This window comes from Chiroxiphia lanceolata, chromosome 20 (assembly GCF_009829145.1).
Source record: "Chiroxiphia lanceolata isolate bChiLan1 chromosome 20, bChiLan1.pri, whole genome shotgun sequence".
NCBI lineage: Eukaryota > Metazoa > Chordata > Aves > Passeriformes > Pipridae > Chiroxiphia > Chiroxiphia lanceolata.
The window spans coordinates 4,961,253-4,983,813 of record NC_045656.1 but is presented as its reverse complement, the minus strand read 5'-3'; the positions used below and the strand labels follow the sequence as shown (position 1 = coordinate 4,983,813).

General features: G+C 41.9%; 1 protein-coding gene across 7 annotated transcripts in view; it reads right to left on the bottom strand.

The window, feature by feature from the left end:
- Positions 1-22,561, bottom strand: part of CUX1 (cut like homeobox 1) — a 271,733-nt gene that overhangs the window by 66,522 nt on the left and 182,650 nt on the right. For 3 of the 7 annotated variants that reach the window (XM_032707449.1, XM_032707450.1, XM_032707453.1), the window contains exons 10-17: positions 21,043-21,147; positions 18,304-18,492; positions 12,563-12,621; positions 7,401-7,449; positions 6,295-6,391; positions 4,514-5,185; positions 3,486-3,551; positions 2,045-2,146 (exon numbers count right to left, since the gene is read on the bottom strand). In XM_032707449.1, the coding sequence (XP_032563340.1) occupies positions 2,045-2,146; positions 3,486-3,551; positions 4,514-5,185; positions 6,295-6,391; positions 7,401-7,449; positions 12,563-12,621; positions 18,304-18,492; positions 21,043-21,147 (1,339 nt within the window). The remainder of the gene's footprint in view (positions 1-2,044; positions 2,147-3,485; positions 3,552-4,513; positions 5,186-6,294; positions 6,392-7,400; positions 7,450-12,562; positions 12,622-18,303; positions 18,493-21,042; positions 21,148-22,561) is intronic. The other 4 variants (XM_032707451.1, XM_032707455.1, XM_032707452.1 and 1 more) reach the window with 3 other exon arrangements.

Genomic DNA, 22,561 nt, shown 5'->3' with positions numbered 1-22,561 from the left:
CACTTTTAAAAAATAAGGTAAGATTTCCAAAGTCCTTCACTGGAAAATTTTGATAGTTGCCAAAGTGCTGGATGTTTGCACGCACAGACTCAGCTGCACAAGTCTGGGATCACTTGCACTTCCACCATTGTAAAAATTTTCAAATAAATGCCTTTGAAAATCAAGCCTTCACCTCTTCCTCCCCCACCCCCAAGTGGTCAATAACATTTTATGGTTGTATTTATAGAGTTATTTAACCTTTCACTTCTCTCTTTCTCCTCAAATGAATCTAACACACACACAGAACTGAACACAGCTGCATTCACCTGGACAGACTATTAATACCCTCTCACAGTATAAATAAGGTGAGTCCTTTTAACTCCACAAACATAACACACAAATTACAACAAAGCCAGAACTTTAGGAAGAGATCATCATCATTTCATTTGACAAGCTAAATATGCTCCTGCTTCCTGTTTTCTTGTTCCATGGTCTCAACCACTGAAATAAACAGCTCTACCAAAGCCAGGCTGACACCTGGTCATCACCCTCTGCCTTATCCAAAGCTCTGGGATGGAGCCACGGGTGCTTTCAGCAGAGACAACCCCCAAATGCAGTATTCCAGTGGGGAACCAGGATTTGGGTGGCTGTGCTGTAGCAGTTGGGGATGAGCAGAGACTGGAACGTGGGTGGGGAATTATCTCTGCAGAGCCAGGAGGTTTTTGCAATGGCATCTGCTTCTATTTAAGGCCGTTTCCACTGAGGTCCCCAGTGCTTGAAAACCAATTCCTCTGAAAGCTGCTCTACAGAGAACAGGGAAAGTGAAGCACTAGGTAGGAGCAGGGAACCCTCACACTGCAAGTGGCTTGAAAGCAAAATAAGATTTGAAACACGCTATGTATTACTCTGGTAATATTATTATGCCTCATCTGAATCCATTTCTGAATTTGCCTCCCTACATTCCTTCCTGTCACGCACTATAAAATACATGAAAAGCTAAGAAATGGGGAAAAAAAGACAGTGAGACTCTCTCTTCTGTTTTATCTGCTGGTTTCATAGGGAGTTTTGAGGCTGAATTAATATTTGAAAGGAAGTCTGAGGTTCTCAGATGAAACATGTTACTGGATAACGTGCTTGCAGTTTCCTGCACACAGCCCATATTTTTCTCTATGCAATAATTTCTTGTATAAGGTCATATTATTTAGGTCATACATTAACTAGTCTTTTATATTCTGCCATGAGATTAACTTAGTTTTCAAAGAAAAGACTAATATCCAAAACTGTAAATCAGTATTTACTTTAAAAAACAAAACACAAGTATTGCACAGTAATTTCCACTTCAGCCCATTAGCAATATTAGGAACTCTTTTAAAGCTGGGAGGGCTATGGAACAGAAGAAATGTTAATTACATGACAGCATACAATGAGAAATTAAACTTTTCTCAGGGTAAGACATTAAACTATGGATTTTTTGGGAAAGGATTTGCTAGTTCATTCACTGAATACATTCTGTAACCAAAAATAAAGTCATCTAACAGTTAGAACTGAGTTTGCCTATATAATAATCTGGGTACAGGATGTACAGTGGTGCTGTGTGACTGGTAATTGCTGTCTAGAGTGTGACCTTCACCCCGATAAATCCATCAGTTCCCTCTCCCAGCAGTTCTGTCCCTGGGGCCTGAGTCAGAGAAAAGAGAAAGCAGAAGCCATTCCCCTTCCAAGGAGCAAACTGGAAGAGGAAAGGGTTCTGTAGGTGCCCCTGCAGGTCTGGAGGGCTGCAAAGAAAGCAGAGCTCTGCACAGGGATAAAGGTGTTCAGAAATCCCACAGTGTCACTCCCTTGGGAGCAGAGCAGAGACCCCACCATGCTGTGACACGTGTGACCTTAACCTGGGACGTCTTAGACACAGAAACAACTCCACTAAATAACAATAAAACCCCTCAAGAAAGCTCTTCAAACCTACACTGACGGTTTCAAGGATATAATTAACTGACCAAAAAGCTCATGGCAATTGTTTTAATTAAATTCTGAAATCGAAGGAGCCAGAGACAAAACGAGGCCGTACCTGTTTTCTGTACTTGCAGCTCCCTTTTGGCTTGTTCGAGGATGGATTTGATGGCTTCATCAGAGCCAGTCTCTGTGGTTCGGATTCTTGTGGTTATATTACCTGGAGAGGAAAACAGAACTAATGACACCAGGAAAACTTTTATCTGGTTGTTTTTGTAACACAAAGACACACTGGATATACTGATACCACGGCCAGCACGACCTGAGGAGAGCTTACACAGGGCCTTTACCAACATTTACAACACCAAAAATACTTAATAAAAGAAAAACATCCTCGCTGTGCCTGTCTCTAGCTGCCCTGGAATGGTGAGAACATCAGAGGAAGAACTAGCTGGTCATATATTCCTTTTCTGTGGCAACATATATAGATCTATTTTCTTTCCATTTCTTTCTTTTTTTCTTTTTTTTTTTTTGGAGGGGGAGAGGAAACAGAAGGGAAAAGAAGGGAAAGGAAGAAAGCTAAAAAACATAAGCCCAAGAATCAACTTAAAAATGGCATCAGCTGCTAGGCAAAGTAAGATGAGTATACATTCAGCACAAAACAGAATTAAAAAGTAACTAGATAAAACTAATTTTTAACTTTCTAGAGGTTAATACATGAAGAGAAAGAGTCATTTAAACACAGATACCATTTGAAGTACTCTCGAGGTAAAGAGCTGAGTGTTTGCTTTTGCTTTGGTTTTTTTTTTTTCTTTTTTAACCTCTAAGGGGAAGAAAAGGAGGGAAAACCATGAATGCTACTGCACTTAACTGCATTTTTCATTATGAGGTTATTGTTTGTAAGTGAGCTAGATAATTTCTGACTGCAGTTAAAATAACTACAGAGTTTTGGGGTCCCTGCTTTAGTTTTTTTTTTCTTCTTCCTCATCTTACTAAAAGACAAATTCTGCAACCTAATCTATAACGAAGAAAAACGTTCAGACTTCCTGCTCAGTGATAATATATCAATCTGATGTTCACTTATCTTGTCTTTCTCATATACAATACTGAACTAAGCATCACACTAATTTAACAGTGTAATAAAGTGGAATTTGTCAGCATAAGCCCCATGAGAAGAAAGAAGTAAATTTAGAGCAGAAGCAGTATGTGATTGTTGGTGCAACTGTGCAACTTTCTCCCTCCAAAATCACAAGAATAGCAAATAGATCTGGTGATTTTATAAAGCCACTTCTGTCACTTATCTCTTTTTATCTGCAAATGCAGGGAGGATGGGAGTGGAAAAACTGTCCAAACAGGGTTACGTTAGTACAGCAGCAGCAGCAGAATTAGAAAAAGCAAAGTGTTCATCTAACCCATGGTTTGTTTTATACTTACTGTCTGTTTTTCTATCAGATTCCAGGCCAGAATCAAACTGCACAGTTTTAAGGAAACACACATCTAAAAGCACACTCCACTTCCTAGGGATTGACTGCAAAGAAAAACACCTGCCTGTGACGTACCTTCAGACCCATTTCTTCGTTTCGGTACTTCCTGAAATAGTCTGTTCAGGTTCTGGCCTGGATTCTCTGTTGAAAAACAAGTTTGGTAAGAACAAAACAATCAGGGGATGGTTGCTCTGACATCACGGGCTGTGACATGAGGAGCTGGCAGCCTGTCCCTGAGCTCTCCTGGCCCCTCGGGGCCCTGCCTGAGCCGGAGGAACTGGCTACTTGGGAAGAAGCAAGGCTGGCTGATTTGTTAATAAAGATTACAGCTATGTTCGGAAAGGAGATTAGACAGATATAAATAAATGTCTAGAGATACCAAAAATGAAGAGGTTAAAGATGGGCAGATAATCCCCTCAAGTACAATCATCAAAAGGAAGAACAGATTATAAATCTAACAGTGTGTGCTTCCAATTAAACAAAATCTAGGAAAACCCTGCCTGTCCTTTCCAATATTTCTTGACTGTAAACAACTTACTTTTCAGTTTCTCTAAATGTAAATCTCAGTCTTAAGATGAATCACAATGAAATGCATGTTACCTCTTAAAATCGCTGCCTTAAATATGCAAAGCTGCTTTAAACTGGGATTGTGTTTTAATTACTCATCTCATGCATCACCTACCCTATTTTGTCACAACACTTTGGGGAAAAAGAACATAATCACACAAGACACAACAAAAGCCTGGTCTCAGCAAACAACCCCAAATAAATAATTGCAATTATTTCTGAGGGCTGATACCCCGAGTAGCTGCTGACCCTTTTCACTCTGGATTTAGCTCTGACACGGAGCTCTCGGGAAGTGAGGGATGTGAGTGCCCCTGCTGCTTGCTCCTGCTGACAGGCACAAGCCAGCATCTAAAAAAAGCATAAGCAAAGATACTAACCTGCTCGAGTGCTGCAAAGCTGAACTTTCTGTACCTGACACCTGATTTGGGTGAGAACGGCGGCGACGCGCAAACCGCCCCGCGAGGGGAAGCTTCCGACTGGTAACATTTGGAACTAAGAGGAGGACGGGGCAAGACCCTGGGCAGGAGAGCACTTACCTCTTTGTCTACCCTGGATGCTGCGGAGAGCCAAGATGTTCTGCTCGTCCGAGAGGAACTGCTTCATCTTATGAAATGGCTCCTTGCCTCTCACAGTCAGTTTATTCCATGGCTTTGGCCGGGCCAGGATCTCGCTCACAGACCCTTGCGACAGTCCCAACACATAATGTCCAAATATCCGCTGTCCAATATTGTGCTTGATCAACTGCTCTTTCACCTGACGTGCAATTTCGGCCGTGTCTATCTCCTCGCCTTCAGAGATGCTCCCAGCACTTTCTGACTGGCTGGGAGACGGGGCCATGCCATTTACATCCGGGCTTTGTTGTAATGGACTTTGGGAAGATATGGAGTTTGTGCTGTATGGACCTGTTGGAAAAATCATGCTTGTGCTTCCTGCTTCCTGCATTGCCTTGGAGTAGAAGGACTGCATTAGCTGTCGCTGGAGGAGAGAGTTTAGTGCAAATTTTCCTGTGGAGGCCAGGGGTAAGCTGGGGCTCGCCAGGGATGAGCTGAAAAAGTCTTGACTTAAACCCGTTGGTGAGAACTGGTGTGTACCATTAGTATTGGAAGCCTGCTCCCCCGCGTTGCGGAGCAACTGGGAAGGAGGGGAGGCCGGCAAGGTTGCAGGACGCTGACTCTCAGGCTGGTCTTTCCCTTTTCTCCTGGCTGACCCTACAAGGAAGGTCAAACATAATGCATTATGGGGGGTCAAAGAGGGAAAAACCAAGATAAAAAAATGCAAAGTCTGCCCCGCAAAGGGAAAAAAAAAGTGCAGATTGACACGGGCCAATGAAGTGGCGGTGGGAGTTTTGGTTTGGTTTGGTTTTGGTTTGTTTTTATTTGGTTTTGTGGTTTTTTGTTTGTTTGTTTGTTTTTCATAATTGAAATTTTTTAAGCCAAACAAGGCCCCCAAAACAAACAACATGCATTTCATGTTTGCACCTTTCTTGTATGTTGCAGCCTGGAGAATCCCCCTTACAGACATTAACACTAGAACAGTTACATGAAGTGCAGTTATACAGTTAAATAAATGCAGTTACAGATAGCAAGTCTCTCTGTTGTCTCTCATTCAAGACATGACTCATTGGACCTGACTGAACCCAAATGCAGCAAACATTTACATTTTGGAACAAACCAATTTGAATAAAGGAATCACCATTAGGTGGATGCACCAAGATCACTCAGTTAAAAGTCATAAAACACTTCAGAATTCAGTAATCCCAGGGCCAGTGGCAACTTTTAACTTTCTTCCAGCTGCAAAAACCATAAGCATTCGAGTATCTGGAAATTCCATGACTTGCCATTTAAAAAATGTGCACACAAGATGTAAAAGCCCACATTAGGAAAGCGGAACGGCAAACACACTTCGCCAAAAAGAAAGGATTTTGTTTTCCCAAGTTGACCTGCTGGTGGCACATCCAAGTGTATCAGACAGGGAGGTTATGTTCTACATGCAAACATTGTGCATAACACTGGGGAGGGAGGGGAAGAGACTTGTGGTGCCACAGATTTGTTCCCAAAACAGACAACAGCCTCAAACGCTACCAGTGGGTACAGCCTGTAATGCCTCTTCCTCAACCTTTATAGACTCTCTGAGCTCTCCAAGTTTTACTTTATTATCCAGCCTATAAAACTACAGAAATCCAGCGTTATTCAGTGCTCCTGTTGCTTCTTAATCCTCCTGCCATGCATTAGCTCAGACACTCAGCTCTCACTCAGCCCTCCCACCCGTCACAAGACAGCAAAGTGAACCAGAACAGCCAAAAATCGCGTCAACCTACCGCTCAGGTCGCTGTTGGTGATGCGCAGCGTGGCGTTCTCCGACTGCAGCGAGCGGTTCTTCTCCAGCAGCAGCACCTCCAGCGGTTTGGATGCATCCTAAAGAGAACCAGAGTGGGAGGTTTGTTTCTAAAAGCATTGAGAGGCTCACTCAGGCACTAAAAAGGATTTCAGAAGTAAAATAAAAAAAAAAAAACACCACAAGCGCTCGACTCCCCTCTGGACGCAGGGAGGGAGTTCGCCGGGTGTGGATTTGCGGGAATCACTCCGGGCTCCGACATGAGCCGTGGAAGAGATTCACTGTTTAATTTCCATTGTAAATCATTCATCAATTCTGCATTATTTTGAGATGTGTAACGGAACATTTTCTTAATCCTACTTATTTTTAAATGGTCCTGGCACACTTTCAGTTTAAAAGCTGTAGACTTCTTTTAATCTGATTAAAACAGGAGTTAAGATTATATTATTCCTTCTAGGTCAAGTGACTCAAGTTAAGCATTTCCTTGACATGCTGCGTTTCAGCAGAAACAGTTGGTTCAAAAATAAAACCAGCCACAGAAACCTGCTATTTACCTTCCCCTCAATATCTAACCCTTGATCATTAAAAAACTCATAGAAAATTAATCCCAGGATATCGATATTCAGTTCAGATTTCAGAAGCAAGACTTTAATTTACAACCTTTAAACTTAAGGAAGATTAATTTGCTGGAATGTCAGAGTTTTCTCAGTACTCAAAGGTTTGTTTTCTTTTGTGAACATTATTTTCAAGGCTAATAAATACTTTAAAATGCCGAAGTCCTTGCTCAGTGTACTGCCCGTACACCACCTCTAGTATCTTTAAATGACTCAACTTCACAACATTTTGGTTATTCACTCCAGCACAGCTGAAATATCACTTTGTCCTTGGCCACTTAAAAGAAATTAAGAGGCAAAAAATGTTCAGTTCAGCTTTTTACAGAAGAAAACATCAGGAAAAACAATGATCGACCCGTATGTCTCAACATCAACAGGAAACTGTCGATGCCAACGCCAAGGAATTGCAAGACACAATCTTTGTTAATAAACTGAATTGCTGAAGTAAGTAAGACAACAAAAGTAGGTTCAGTACCTGCCCACCAGAGCTTTCAGATGGTGCAAACTCCATGGATTTCAATATACTGTGGAAGGCAGGAAAAAAAAAATTATTTTCTATTTCTCCTTTCCATAACGACTCCACTAATGAGCATTAACATTATCGTTTCCTGTTCTCCAGCAACACTACAAGTGGCAACAACTTTCCTTGCAGTAACACAATCTCATAATGAATATAGAATAACTATTCAAACTAGTTATTGGATAAGAAAATTTTCTCAAGCGTCATCTAAATCATTCCATATGCAATCCCACAAGGCCAGTTTAAAGCGTAAATTTAAAGGTTAATAAGGATATAACATTTTAAGCTGTCAGAAGCGATATAAATTTATCTGTGAAGCTGGAAGGGAATGAAGAAGTCGTAGCAAAGCAACAAAACAGGGGAATCACCACCACAGTACAGCACTTTATATAATATACACCAGCTCACCAGCAAGGAAAATATGCACAAATAATCTTCCCCACCAAGACACTACAGGGTAAAAGGCAGTTTTTCATTTTAATAACCTCCTCGTTCTATGGCAACGGGAAGACAAAATGGCACAATATTTCTTAAGAAATATGAAAGATCCAAATATTTATAAGTACATTAGGAGAAGAATCTGATAGTCTCATTGTCAATATTTTATATAAATACTGAGCGGTCAAAGGACGTCTCCCTTCAAAGGCTTTCAGTTAAAGTTGTCTCATCTGGCAAACCAGAATCTTACAGGAATCCAAACTTATTACTGTGCTTTGTCATATAAATTTTTTTAAATCAGCCTGCTGCAGGCAGGACATGAACTTCCTCAGACTGAAGCAATAAATGATTTCGGCTTCTTATTGTACAAAGACAACATTCATTCGGTGAAGAAAAACACATAAACAGATATAGTGTTTATATAGCATTTTTCATGTATAAAGCACCAGGAACTTTGTGAGGCAATGAGAATCTGTTTATTCATGTACTAAACTGTATTAAAAGTTGTGGATCATGTACCAAAATAGGATGGCCCAACCCTGGGAGCGTTCAAGGTCAGGTTGGATGGGGCTTGGGGCAACCTGATCTAGTGTTAAGGTGTCACTGCCCATTGCAGGGGGTGGAACAGGATGGGTTTTAAGGTCCTTTCCAACCCAAACCATTCTGTGGTTCTATAAAATGTGGGAACTGAGTCAAAAAAAGGCAGAGGGACAGTATTAAGACACAGGGACTTGTTCTGGATACCACGAGGAGTCCACCAGGCACCCATTAACTGCCTCAGACCACGTGGTGTCCAGCTCCTCTACGAACCTGTCCCTGCATTAATCCAGAGTCAGATGTGCATTAAGTGACACTCTGGAAATCAGTGGTCTCTGAGTCATTCCAGGTCACTCAAAGTCATAGCAAATCCAAGGAAAAAAGGTCATTCTGAGACAGAAACCTGATGCATTTTGCATCTCTGCATACTCACTGCATACAGTGTTAATGCTGACAGGCATTCCTAAAATACAATGATTAATAGAATCGTTTCTATTAATTTCTGGTAATGACTTTCATGACATGGGCAGCACTGGATGACCCCTCTTGCCAGCAGAAATGGCTGTAGGGTAGGGCCATCATCCTATACATGGCACATAAAGCAATGTTGTTAAGACTCTACGAGGGCACAACAGCTCACCCACGTACAAAGGGGCTTCTTTTCTGCTATCAGTGGACTTGTGCCAGTCAAAGAGAGAGGTTGTGCACTAATGGCTCGAGATCTTAGAGAGCCTGACATTATATTGACAACACAGACGTGTTTATTCAGGTTACAAATCACTGCTGAAAGCCAGTGTTTCTTAGGACAGCCCTTCTGAGGCACAGCTCTGTCTCCCAGGACTCCAAGGTGCCAGGGGAGATAAAAGCCCAGGGACTCATGCAAGGAAAACCCCAGTCACTGGCAAATCACTGTTTCCATCCTCCCAGGGATTCTGCAGGGGATGGCCTCTGTAAGGACAGCAGATCATAATGCATGTCCTCACCACGGTCAGATGAGGAGACTCATCTGAATTTAAAAGAATCCCAATTTGTAACAGCAAATTATCACGTGGCAAACTTCCCAAGGCAATTCCCAGGTGCTTCTCCCATTTCACATCAGACCAGCAGCACTTGTGACACGGCTCTCCCAGTGAGCCCCACTTACCATACTTGGTTTGCCATTCGGAGCAGTCCAGCAGCATCCCAACCACCTTCCTCCTGGATGAGGCTAAACCAAAAGAAGCTGCTCGCTCCCCAAGGAGCAGGTAGGGGACAGTGTGCAGCCTCCAGAACCAGGCTGACAGTGGCAGGAAGTGCAAAGTAACCCTAAACCTATTTAGGGTGTACATTTGGTTCTCCACACCAAAAGCCTGGCTCTGAAGCCCTGATCCTGCCATTCCTCTCCTTGCACAGGCTGCTCAACTGATGCATTTTGGTTCTGAGCACCTGCTGCCAGCTGGGACCTTTAGGAAGGATCCTGATCCTTGCAGCAGCTGCATTTCCAGTGAGCTTGGAGCAGGCACTTGGCTGGAAACTTACTGACCTCTGCCTACCTAAAGTGGATTCTTTGCGACCTCAATTAGATTTCTGGCAATTTCACAGGTAATTTCCTATATACTTACAACCCAAAATATACTAAAAATCAAACTGATGGCACCTCCAGTTGTCCTAAGAGGATTGTTCACTCCAGCAGATTCATTTTTTTCAAAAAATATGATAGTTAAACATGTCAAAAATGACTCTTCAAATGTGTCACAAAAGAGACGTTTTCCTCAGGAACACGAGGAAGCAAAATGTTTCCTCTTTGGATTCCAGGAATATCTTTGCCCATGAGATCTCAACTCAATCTGTGGCTCAAGATCAGTTACCTGCTCTTTAAAGGAACGATCTTGTGACTTGAATCTGCACATCTAAGATGACTTGAAAGATCTTAGTGCAAAGCAAAGTGTGCATTGGGACAGCTCGACTTTCTGTTCGTCTGATCCCGACTGCAAAGGCAGGAGGGTCAGCGCTGTCGTGTCACTCCAGAGGGAACTGAAAGGACACACAGAGCTCTCAGATCTCAAAAATAGGTTTAAAAGCCATTGGGCACAAAAGCCAAGGCAGAAAGTGAAGAATCCTCCCATCCCAGATCTTGACATGGGCCCAAGCTGAGTTCCCCCAAGGTTAGATGTTGGCCGATATTAAGATCCCTCAGCCTAAAATACCTCTAATATCCTGGGGAGGATTAAGGAAAATACATCAGTGCCAAAAAAACCCTGAGAAATATAGTCTCTTTCTGACTTACTGACAAGATATCTTTTTTCTTGGTGCAGATGTTATAAGCAATTCATTTCTGTCAGTGTTTCAGGGCACAGGACAGGTGTGGCAGGATTCAGTGTGAGGGATTCTGATTTACAGCAGAAGACTTTTCACAGTCATTTCCAGCAACAGCCTCACTTCAGATCAGACTGCTGCTGCCAGGTGATGCACATTTAGCCTTTAGCACATCCTTTGGATTAGATGGGAGCAGAGGGTGTGGTGTCAATGAGCTGCTTGGAGGATGCAGCATTGCAAACATCTTCAGTGCTCTCATGGAGGGTCTTAACCCCCTGCACCATCCTGCAGGACGGTGTATGGACCCCAGGTCATTTCCAAGCTATCTGGCAGATTAGGGGATATAAAAGCTGTAACAGCTGGGAGAACAGGGTTAATTTACTGGCACCCAACCAGGGCCACCCAGGGGATTCTCCCATCTATTTCACTGCACGCTCATCCTGAGCAGAAACACTGTATGAATCCTCCTGTGTGACAACTTCTCCCAGACCTCTTCTCTGCCTTCCCATTCCTGCCCTCACGTAAGTCAGTGTTGTAAAAAATAAAGTTAATTTAAAAAAAAAAGGCAATACTGCCAGGAATACAGGGTTTGTATCTAAAGTACAAATGCAAAGTAAACCTAAATGTATTTGGTGTGTACATTGGGTTCCTGGCACCAGAAGTCTGGCTTTAAAGCCCCAGTCCTGTTGTATCCCACCCACATTGCATTAAACCAGGTAGGGTTCAAAAGCCATTTGCTGTCTCAGCACATTTACATTTGGTACCTCATGCAGCAAATTGGAAGGTTGTGGCCTAATTCCCATTCACTCTTTTACGTATGAGGGCATAAACTGGCTGAAATCTGAAGCTGTTTCCTTAACTCAGGAGAGAACATGGATATATTTACCCCATCACTAAAACCATGAAGCTTTTTTAAGACCAGTTAATAATCAGGAATAATGACCAAAGAAATGGCCAATTCACTTAATTTAAGTGAAACTATACACCCACTGTGAACCAGAACCACAGCCAGCGTGGCTTGAATATATCAGCACCAGGAGCTGGGCAGGCGTGGGGCTTGCAAATCCAAAGCTGCTTTCCATATTCTCCAGGGAGGTGTAAACAAAAGCACATGACTACCAGCCTCATCTGAAATACCTCATTAAACAAGGTAACGGGTTATTTCAGTCTTCTTAAAGCACACACAAAAATGCCAGAATGATGAAAGAAGAGATGGGACTTTCTCGCAGTTATTTAAACCTTGACACTAAACATATTTCCAGTCAAAAAAGTTCTCTTCTGAACCTGACAGCTTATCTTGTTATAGTTTAAAATGAGGCTCTTTTAAGTCTCTTAAGAAAATCCCTTGAAATAGGAAGAGGCTGTTTGTGGCTTTAGTTTAAAACCACAATATATTAGCAAAAATATACAGTGAGACAAGCCCAGCACTAAACTGGTAAGTGCTGAACACTGGCTGCCAGAAGCAGAGAAAAGGTATCATGGCCAAAGGCTCTGCATTAAATTTTTGGTCCACATCACATACAGCTGTTGGCTGGGGATTTTTAGGGTGGTCAACCTAAAATACCACAGACTTTCAAACTTTCTTCCCTTTGTGGGCAATAGTTTTAGTGGCTTTTCTTCACGGACATGTGTATTATTTGCTATTGAGATCCTCTGCTGCAACAAGAAGCACCCTCAGATACAGCAGTTCCACTGGTTCTGGATGCAATTTCTGCCAATATTCCCAAATTCCCCGTTATTGTGGTTTTGACTGAATTCTTTATTGTTCCAAGAACATAGATTTGTGGCTTCATTTAACAAGCACTGTTAGTGTTTGTGAAAAAATTATGTAAGCATTTAACACTTACTTTAATTCTTTCTTAACCTCTTCATAATCAGCCTGTCCTTTCAGTTTTTCTTCCAGTTGCTTTAAAAAGAAAGAAGATGGATTTAATTATTTAGATTGTTTTTTTTTCTTTTCTGCAGGCTTTCAAAATCATCTTCAAATTATTCCATATATACAGCAGCGCACAAGTGAGGGTTAATGACTCATACCTAATTTACATATATTAGAAAACAAACTATAACCAATTAAACGTAAACACAATTATACCTCGCTCATCCTTTGTTTACAGAGTGCCAAGCATGACAGAACTCAGTGGGTCCCAATTTGGCTGTTTGCAATGTCACTGTCGTGTGCTCAATAAAGAGATCAGGGGAGGAAGGTATCAAAAAAATGGGGCAGCCGGAATTTTTCAGGGAACTGGGACATTGAGTAAACAAGCAGGATGCTTTGGCACACACCGTGCTCTTAATAGGACAGTTCTTGATAACCTTATCTACATGATAAAAAGAACAGACTGAAGAAGCTGTTGTTGACTGGGACGCCTTAGGCTTGTAAGGCTTCTACAATGCCTCGTGCCCAAACACAACAGCTGTACCAGGTCGTTTTACAAGCATTACTTATTGCAATAACTAATGTGATTACACACTGGAGATGGAGCACTGAGACCAGCCCAGCAGGTCGTTTTGCTCAGGGTCTACCTGACGCCGGGCGGTCTCAAAGGCTCCTCTGCGGTGTGAGGATGCCACAAACGTTGAAACAAACCCCCTGACACAATCCAGAACGCAATGCCACACACTTGGACCTTACCCAGCTCCCAACAACAGTGCTCATCACTACAGGATAAATGCTTCAGGAGGCCTAAAACATAGTGATACATAATTGATGCCGTTACGTTGCTTGCAGAAGCCACATTAATTTCCCACTAATAATTTCTTTGCTTAGCGCAGACACACCTGATCTAAGCAAAGAACAGAATTTACTGGCTTGCAACTTCCATGGATAAGTTCAGGCTAGCTCTGCTCCACTATATTTTTGGTGTTAAAATTGTCACAGAATCCCAGAGGTCACGGGAAACAGAAATAACACAAGGACGCCTCACCTCAAAGACAGAGCGTCTACTTTGAAAAGGAAAGGAGTACATGACATGAAAAAGAAAAATAGGGCTTTGTGTCCAGGAGAGGCTGCCTTCAGGGGAGAAGGGAATTCAAGATCCTACACCCACTCTGGGGCTGCTTCTTGACTGCAGGAGGGCAGGGGAGGGCTATTGGGAACTTGGATAATTTTAGCAAACCCGTTTCAAATGCAGCCCCACAAAGCTGTGCAGCAGCACAGCTATGGGTATGTGGAGGCAGGGCTGGCACAGGCCAACAAACAGAATTGGGAACCTGTTCCCTGTGCTGCCTTCCCCAGTAAGTCAGTGTGTGGGTATCACCCATGTCAACCTGTCCGATTTAAATGAGGGTTCTCCACATGATAGCAGCGTGGTGGGGCTTTGTGGGATGTCCAGATATTCTGTCTTTTAAAGGATTTCCTTCCCAGCCCTGTCCAGCTCACACACTGTTGACATTTCTGCCTTGCCATCAGCACAGATATTAAAGAGCAGTGACAAAGTGGACATCCACGTTATCAATACACAGCCCCCTTCAATTCCTGTTCCTGCTGTTTGATGCCATAATCCACCACCCTTAGTCACTGCTGACAAGAGGCATCTCCCGGCAGGAATACACAGGCCCTGCTCTAGCAGCTGCTCAACAAGCAGCTCTTAATGGATCACCACCACTGCTCGTCACAGGGATGCAGGAACTGCTGCTCAGTGTGGAATTTGCACTCTATGGGACACTGATGAAACGAGTGGCCTCTTAAAAAGGTCTCGTGTGCCAGCATCCTCAGCCAGCAGTGACTTGCGCAGTCATTTCCATTGTGTTAAAAAGAAAAAAAAAGGTGTCTGTTTTAGCTAAAACAATATTTTCCACCTGGAATATATATATATATATATATATATATAAGACGAGTTTTAGTCATTTCTTCTGACACGTCCTGACTTACCACTGACTCTGCTTTAGACAGCAGACACAGTGCTACAGGTGCTTTGGCCCTATACTTGACGTAATGAGGAAAATCCTGGTTGATGTGACCAGGAAAATCCCATAAATATTAAGGATGTTGGAGGTTTTGATAACCTCCAACATGTGTTGAAATGTCACTGTGGGAATGTACCATGTAGTCCCAGAGCCTGAGGTGCCACATCAGTTCTCTGATTTTTAAGGAGGACCAGCTACAATGTGCCGTGAGTTCAAGAAGCTCGAGCTACAGCTCGATGCTGAGCCAGAGTTACTTTAACAAGGAATCCAAACAGAATTTTTAATGCACCAGATCAGGCTGGAGAGGGATCTTTAAATGAAACCAGGGAGCCCCTGGTACTGGGAGGAGACTCAGCATCACCACTGAGAGCTTCCAAACTTCCCTGGATGCAGGGAATGGGAGGAGCGGCCAAACGCCCCACGACATCCTTCTGCTCTCCTCGGTCATGTCACTTTGCCACCTGCTTCTAACTCTGTTTGGTGCTCCACAGCACAGACACACCACAATTCACCTCTTCCTTAACTCTGTGGCTCATAACATTTTTGGGTCTACAGCAGAGGAGCTTTTACAGAAGGGATAACTGGTTATTTATAGTAGTCCTCGGAACAAAAAGTACCAGAATAGATTTAAAACAAACAATATCCTGGATTAACATGTTAGTTACTTATGCAAGGATATGCTAAGAAAACAGCCTTTTGTAGAGACAGACATAAACCACAGAAAAGCTACTGATTCCCATTTTAATGCAATCTATATTAAATGTAATTCTGTGCAGGGATAAGCTATACCCTGATGAAGTAAAATTTAGGTACAAAACACAGGTAGAAAAATAAAGAAAAAAAATAGATATCGACAGAATGAAGCTGTTTTGGACTCTCAGGTACTCACATGCTGCTATAGCAGTATGGCAACCAGCAATATTTTACTTTGAATTGTATAAAAAACACATATATCCATCATTCCCAAAGATCTAATAGAGAGATTGTTGCCATGGAAAATCTGCACCTAAATGTTTACTTCACTAAACAATATAAACTAACAACTGAGGATGCAGTGCCTGTGTATAAGCAGACCATTTAGGCACTTGGCATCTTCCCAGTCAATGACTGTTTTAAAATGTATTAGTATGGTAATTGTCTCAAAGAACCCTGTAAAATGCACAGAACACGGGATAACAAAGGTTCAAGCTGTGAGACAATCTGGAGGAACTAATATCTTACACTAAATATCAACCTGGTTAATTCAGACAAAATATATTCTAATGACCTCCAACACAGGAAAATGCAGGAGCCAGAGGGCAGAAGGGATGAACTGGTGGCATTTCTGCATGTTAAATTTGCAAATATTCCATGTTAAAGACTCGTCCTGCATTTGAGTTATGAATGAACCCATGTCAGAGCGTGCACAGATTGGGTCCTCTCTTATGTTATTTAAAAAATACAATCTTTACTGTCTTTTTAACCTAAGTGTCATAGTTAAAGAGTAGGGGCTGTGTTAAGGGCTTAAAACATTCAAAAAATGCATTAGACTAATGCTGTAGTTTAGTTTAGAGTAATAAACTAACAAGCCCACATTTAATTAACCTGGGCTATTTGATGTATCTCTGTGCTGTATTTTAACTGGGTATCAGGGATGTTCTAACACCCACAAAGGGTTAACATAATTAGAGTTGGAAAAGTCTTGTTACTAGAGGACATGTTTTGATTATTAGATCAGATGAAGATAAGGAAGCAATAATTTTGGAAGTATTTCTGTATTGTTTCATTAAGTTACAGAGTATTAAACAATTCCCCCAAGATACAGGCTGAGAACATTGCTTTAATTTGCGAAACTCTTTTTTTTTTTTTTGTGGAGGCAACTGTTACCATCTCTGTTATTTTAGAAGCAATTCCTCCATAATCAAACGTGAGATCGACACATTGTCAGTGAGATTTGGTGCTGTGTACAACACAGTTCTGGCACAGGCTTTCCCAGCACTTTGGGTTAAAAGCAAGTACTTTGAACTATATTTGTAGTTGCAACAAATAAGGTTAAAGAGGGTTGAAATGACTAAAACTTTATCAATAGAGGCACTGCATCAGACACTATCAACAGAAAGCTAAATACAGAGCATTAGCTGGGCAAGGCTGTGAGAAAATGGAAGGAGATTACTGAAATGGAAATCAAAGACTTGCTCTGTCATTTCTATGATCCTACTCCCTTTGAAGTTAATGGCTAAACTAATACTGACCTCACCAGGAACATGCTTTATTCCAAGAAAATCTGTCAAGTGCAAGGACTCAAGATATTTTCTATCAGGTTTTATGAAAAAGGAAAAGAAAAAAAAAACCCAACCCTCTAACATGGGCGTAGCCAGCAAACTGTGTCTCTTAAAACCAGGGCAACTCTTTTTACCCTCAATAAAAGTGGTGCCCACACGGTGACAGGTGGGTAGGGACTGATATTGTCAATATAGTTACATAATAGGTGTCCTTTGCTCCACTGAATTTTCATAAAACTTCTGCAAAGCTGGCTTAAAACATGCAGAAAGCACCGACTGCAACACTTTAGCTTCCATTCCTAACAGACATCTCTCCATGTAAATTATGCTCCACCACAGCAAAACTAGTAACTGCTTAAAAAATGTCAGAATTAGAGCAATTTGTAAGAGTTTCAATTGAACATTAAATCATCCTGATAGAGCAGAGCTGCCCACGCCGCAGTCAGAGCTGAGTGGGTACTATCAGCCTCCTGCTCTCCAAAACCCTCAGACTATCAAACCTGCAAAACTACCAAGTCCTTAATGGAACAGATAAATTTATCTTGTTTACACTTTGGAGCTCCGAGCTGGTGGAACAATGAAGGAGACGGGGAGTTACAGGAAACTGATTCATCCCACAGGGCAGGAAACATTCCTCGTGCTCACGGAGACATCAGAACTGTGTGGGCTCAGCACAAAGAAAGTGAAGCTGCCCAAGCAGAAGGTAAAAGGGTCACTCACAAAATTCTTAGCTGTTCCTTCTGGTCCTAGTGCAGTGCTGTTATGCAAATGAGTATAGCACCAGACCACTAATTATAAATGGGAATTATCGTGCAGCAAATAGTTAAAAAATAATGAAATGGTTATTAAGGATAAGACCCTTCTCTATGTCCTGATTTTATTTGTTTCTATGCTCTAAATGATACATTTCCCTTTTCCAGTGGACAGAACAGGAAGGGGTAGCAGGTAAATTTAAAGATAAACCATAAACATTCCTGGCAAATCTTCAATACCAATCACTGGAATGGGAATTAAAAGTTTTAAAGCCTAGAAGGATTTTCTGTGCCTTTTCAGTTCAGCTGTTTCATTACGTATCCATGGTCAATAAATGTTGGGGTTTGAGGGTGGGTTTAATTCTAAAGGTAGCCCATGTTCTCCAAAAACACATTTCAAGACAATAAGAACTGAGTAATTTAGATTTTTAAAAGAAATGTGATCACTTAGAATACAAAACATCTCTGCTCACGGGAGGGGGTTGGAATTAGATGATGTTTAAAGTCCCTTCCAACCAAACCATTCTGTGATTAGATGAATGCCACAGAAAACAGAATTCAGCAGCATCCTGAAGAAGCAGAACCACAGCAAACTTACACCAGTAAACCCCAATATCATGATATCTGTTACAAACATCCTGAGCTGCTGAGCACAGAACTGAGCCTTACTTTGAGTGTGCTGTTCTTGGCTGTCAGCTGCTGCTCCAGCTGGGAGATTTGGCTGCTGGAGTTCTCCCTCAGCTTGGTGAGGCTGCCCTGGAGTCTCTGGACATCTTCTACGAGCTGGGCGATCTCCCGCTCCTTCGCAGCCAGTTCTACTTCCAAGCTGGACCGTGTTAGCACCTCGATGGCCTGCTCCTGATGGGAACAAAGCATCAGACCACAGAAATTAAAAAAAGGCAACAAGCCTGAATTCAGGGCAGTTTGGCAAGGACAAAGCATGGCATCAGGTGGCACCAGAAACAGAGACAATTCCTAAATGTGGGACTCCCATGACTGACTGAGTGAAACTGGAAGATGAGCCTTTCTACTGCCCAGGACAGCTCCCTGGGAAAACAGGGATAACAGAGAGAATAAATTCCCCCATTTCATAAGTGCACTGGAAAGATGCAGCCGTGAAAGTCAAAGGATTCTATTTAGTTCTATTTATTATTAATAGCCCGAATGCTTTGACAACTATGAAAATCTGTGCTTACAAAATACTAATCAGATAAAATATTCCGAAGTAATGGAGCAGAATTTCTTAATCAGGAACGGCAGGGCCATGTGCCTGTGGCTCTCTGAATGCACAGTGCACGTTTCAGGCAAAATTGTCAAAAATTGCCCCGAACTGCTACTTCCAATGAACTTGCTCCTTGCATGAAAATCATTCATGTTAATATTATTGCAAGCATCCCTCCATGGGGAAGAAGACAAATGTGACAGCTCTAAGACAAGGCCATTCTCCCCTTGGTCACCATTTTCAGAAATTCTCTTCCCTAAATCTTTCTTCTTCCGGTTTCCCACAGCTGCAAAAATCCATCCTCAAGTCGGAAACTTCCTCCCTACACCGACCTGCCAGTAGGACAAGAAATTGGAGAGGAGAGAGAGGTTCAGGAGAAGGCAGACCTACTCAGAAAAGGTAACAGAAACTAACTGTATCATCTCTTTGTCTCCTTTTGTGCTTAGAGATCAACAGCTGTAACACATCGGAGAGCTCCGAACCTCTTCCATGAAGAACGTGAGGAAGCCCTTGAGCATGTGTGGGGAGCACGAGCCCAACCATGAACACACATTCGATTAAGGAGCCTAAAATGCATCTTACAGAGGTTAATGGCTGTTCCTCAGAAACACCAGTGAAGTAGGAGAGAATCCATTTAGCAAGAGGGACAGTAATGGTGAGCATTAAACCAAAGATCCTGCAGAAGAGCTGGGAATTCAACCCACCAACGCTGTCACCCAAACACTTCCCTGACAATTCAAGATGACACTGCAGCAGATTGAAATATATTCCACATCCGCTTTTCTGGGAATACAGGAACAACAAAATACCCTTTTCCATATCTTCTAAACACTTATCTTGATTCTTAGTGACTATACTCCACTGTACTCTGAGAAAGCTGCAAGTACGAACAGCAGTTAACAACACTCTCCTATTACACTGAATTATACTTTTAACTTGAAAAAACCTCTAATTTGCTTGCATGAAACATCACAAGTTGTATAATCATCTGCTGCTTGTGCCTATTGAGACTAGAACGTGGAGTCTGAAATAAGATAGATAATGATCATTTTCATCCTGCAGTAGTTGTCATATTAAATATAAATGAAGTGCAGAAGTACTATTAAATACAAGAAAGACCTAATGTTAAAATAATGATAAGACTAGGACATGAGATAGGAAGAGGCAGGTAATTCAGAGTTACAAGTGATATTCAGGCTTTTTATTTTTTGTTTTGCAGCCTGCTTGTCTACCTTTTGACTTCTCTGAGAAAACGCTGGGTTGTATTAATAGACAAGCAAACAGATCTGGAGGACTTATGGTTTGTTACTCATTCTCTGCAAATGATTTTTAAAGACAACCATGTGTTTCTCTGCTATCAGTGTCAAGCCCGTGTATGGCTTGCAAGAAAAAAAAAAAGCAATGATTTCTTTTGTTTGTTAAATCTGCTGCTTAGAAGTAGACTACATTTCACTTAATTGCATATTTACATTTAAATACTCCTATTTCTCCTTTGGCAAACAAAAATCAAACTAATCTGGCTGCTCATCTGTGATACCTGTTCACCCAGGACCAGCTGGAGTCCTGGAGCAGCTCTGTGTGCCCGCAGGTCCCATCAGCAGAGTCAGCACTGCCAACCTCCCCAAACGGCAGCACTGCCTTTATTTAGAACCACACAGAGGAGGCAACAAGCAGGAGTGCAGGATATCTTCTCAATTTTCAAAGCTGCTTTCATTGGATTTATAGGTGTAATTCTCAGTTTTAGATATATCCAGTGAAAGCTGGAGTGAGTTCAAATTTATTTCCAGTTCCTCTGGCAGCCCAGATACTGAGAGTGACGAGAGGGAGCTCTGGGTAAAGTGGGTCCCTTTAGGTTGAAGCTCCACACCTCCACTGGTCCTCCAGGTTTGCTGCCTCTATTTTGCCTCTGCTGATGCTCTTTAGCAACGTGAAATAATTTCTGAGAGCTGCTGCTATCCACCTGGACCTGCAGCCCCAGAGAGCGATGGATCACCACGGAGCCAATGGCCTCTGTCCTTCCCGGGGTCTTCTCCAGCCACCAACCCACAATCCCAAAGGAACACCCTTCCATTTCAGTTAAAATACGACTCCAAAGAGTTATTTTTATAAGCTGTGAGCATAAATTGAAAGAGCTGTACTGCAGGAATGTCAGAAACCTGTAAGAGTCAGTAAATATTTTCTCTCACCACATCAGGTGCCTTCTGGATCTGCGTAGCGAGTTGGAGAGATTTGTTAGCTGATGAGAGCTGCTCCCTTAAGGTCTCTGCCTCTCTCTGAGCCACCTCTGCCCTCTGAAGGAAATGAAAAGGGGTGAAAAGAGAAAGTACATTCAGTTTAACAACTGACAATTATTACAAGAACATTCATCAATTCATGCCTGACTGAATATAATTGATTTTCCTAAACACTCAACCTAATAAATGTTAGAAAAAAACATAGAATGTGATGGATTTTTATTTTAAACAGTACAAGGAAGAAATAATTGAGCGATTATGACAGTAATTTAACGCTAGGAGCAAGGAATCCCCTGCTGATACTAATGCTGCGGCCCACTGAATTTCCCAGACTGAATAAATACAAGTGGAAATGGAGTCTTTTTATTCAATTTCTTTCTATTCTCATAGACCAAGCGGATTTTATTGCAAGGCTCCTCATGGGAATAATTCTCACGGGTAAATGTTGAATTAAAAGATATTCTGACCACTCTCTCAAACACACATACAATGTTGTGGGCTGTCTTTCTGCAGTAATTATTCCCCCAAACATGAACTGTTAAATTCTGTTCTTTCAGCAGGTCTGTTTATTCAACAATATTTAACCCTAAAGTGACAATTTTGCACAACTCAGTTACCAACTGCTGAGGATTTGTGCAATAGCTGATAAGCCTGTGACTTGGCTACTGGTCAGAATTCCCATCTGAATATTGAATAATAATAGAAAGGAGAAAGGCAGAATTATGAGGAAATATCGTCTGTACAAGAGTTTGGGTAGAGACAGATGGATCAGTAACTTCAGGCAATAAATAGCAGCAAAGTCCCTTCCATAACTGTCTGCAAGCTTCTGTTAGAAGTGGAACAAAACCTGGTTGTTTTACAGTACATCCTCCTCCTGGCCAGACTGTCTTCTCTCTTTGTTTAAAGAAATGCATTTTATTGTTGCAAAACCACACTGCCTACCTCCTTCAGCAATCACTGCTTTTCACCTGGGCCACTCCATGCAAATCATGCTGTGCTTTTAGCAGAAAACAGGCAAAATAATTTTCTATCTCCACTTGCAAGACCTATCACCAACTCTTCCAAACCCATCAGCTGCCACCAGTGAAGGTCAAAACTTTTCTTGACCAGCTTTTACCCTTTACACTGATGGGTCCCTTCCTTACAGAATTCCCACTGCCATTTTTAAGCCTCCAAAAGCGTCACATTTTGTGTGCCAGACTCTTTGCTACTCCTTTGGAAAACCTAAGCCATCTGAAACAGCAAATATAAAACACAGAGCAAATGTAAAATCTAGAGTGAATATAAAACCTATAGTGAAAATAAAAAATCTATAGCGAATATAAAAAGTCTACAGTGAATATAAAATCTATAGCAAATATAAATCTATAGCAAATATAAACCCTATACCCCTGTGTGTGTGTGGTCTCTGACTTTCTCACCAGTCAAAGCAGAGCCTCTGCACGTTTAATCAATGAGTAAACTAACAGCA